General features: G+C 42.5%; 1 protein-coding gene across 1 annotated transcript; it reads left to right on the top strand.

Annotated features, from left to right (window-relative positions):
• Nucleotides 1-429: 429 nt before the first annotated feature.
• Nucleotides 430-892, top strand: LOC103522970 (mitochondrial antiviral-signaling protein-like; the record flags this gene model as incomplete). The annotated part of the gene is made up of 1 exon (XM_008488051.1): nt 430-892. A coding segment is annotated over one exon (463 nt), but the record flags the coding sequence as incomplete, so codon positions are not given.
• Between the last annotated feature and the right edge of the window lie 352 nt (nt 893-1244).

Genomic DNA, 1244 nt, shown 5'->3' with positions numbered 1-1244 from the left:
TGTTTAAGCGGTTTCTCATTTGGAAGTGGGTACCCTGACTATAATTGGGATTTCGGTGTTTTAATGAGCCTCATCGTTTGTGCCGTCAAATCACTCTTTTTTTTTTAATATACCTACCTAGACGTTTGATAGAGGGAACTCTAACTTCTAAGGTCTTATCGTCCCGAAGACAGGGCAGGAAGAGTCAGCCCTGATATAGAAACCGAAACATAAAAAAAAAAAATATTTTTTTGGGAATTTGGGGAGCATTGTGCTCAATGAAATAGGTTCCATGAAAATCACACAAAACCGACTTAGCTCTCGAAATGAATAACCTATGTAGCTCTGGAATTAACAACCTAGCTTTCTAGGTAAATAAACAATTGTAACAACTACAAACTACAAGTTGTAAGCGTTTAAGCTCTATGTGTCTAACTGTGACTGTACCAGGCTACCAGGTGTACCAGCTCATTTGCCTACGAATGCTGTGACTGTACCAGGTGTACCAGCTCATTTGCCGACGAATGCTGTGACTGTACCAGGTGTACCAGCTCATTTGCCGACGAATGCTGTGACTGTACCAGGTGTACCAGCTCATTTGCCGACGAATGCTGTGACTGTATCAGGTGTACCAGCTCATTTGCCGACGAATGCTGTGACTGTACCAGGTGTACCAGCTCATTTGCCTACGAATGCTGTGACTGTATCAGGTGTACCAGCTCATTTGCCTACGAATGCTGTGACTGTATCAGGTGTACCAGCTCATTTGCCTACGAATGCTGTGACTGTATCAGGTGTACCAGCTCATTTGCCGACGAATGCTGTGACTGTACCAGGTGTACCAGCTCATTTGCCGACGAATGCTGTGACTGTACCAGGTGTACCAGCTCATTTGCCTACGAATGCTGTTTGACAAACCAGATCAATGGCAACAGAAGCATTGGACTGATGCAAATCAATCAGGAAGGTATTGTAATTAAATTTAAGTTCTAATTGAGAGAGGAAAACCAGAGGCCGAGTCCTTAAACCTTAAACAGGGTGGATTTAAACCTCACTTAAACCGAACTCAGTGAGCTGTGAAACCTTAGGCGCTTAGGCGCAGTTTTCTCTCGGAAATCGAACCGATTACGGAGTAAGAAAGAAAGGATATTAAAACAGCTGGACAGCTGATTCAACATAAATAATAAAACAACAACAACAACAACAACAACAAAAATGCAACTCCAGACAAGGATACACACATCCTGAACAAAAAACAACAAAAG

Source organism: Diaphorina citri, unplaced genomic scaffold (genome assembly GCF_000475195.1).
Source record: "Diaphorina citri unplaced genomic scaffold, Diaci psyllid genome assembly version 1.1 scaffold13400, whole genome shotgun sequence".
Taxonomy (NCBI): Eukaryota; Metazoa; Arthropoda; class Insecta; order Hemiptera; family Psyllidae; genus Diaphorina; species Diaphorina citri.
Note: the sequence above shows the minus strand (reverse complement) of the source record. Positions and strands in the feature narration are given on the sequence as shown.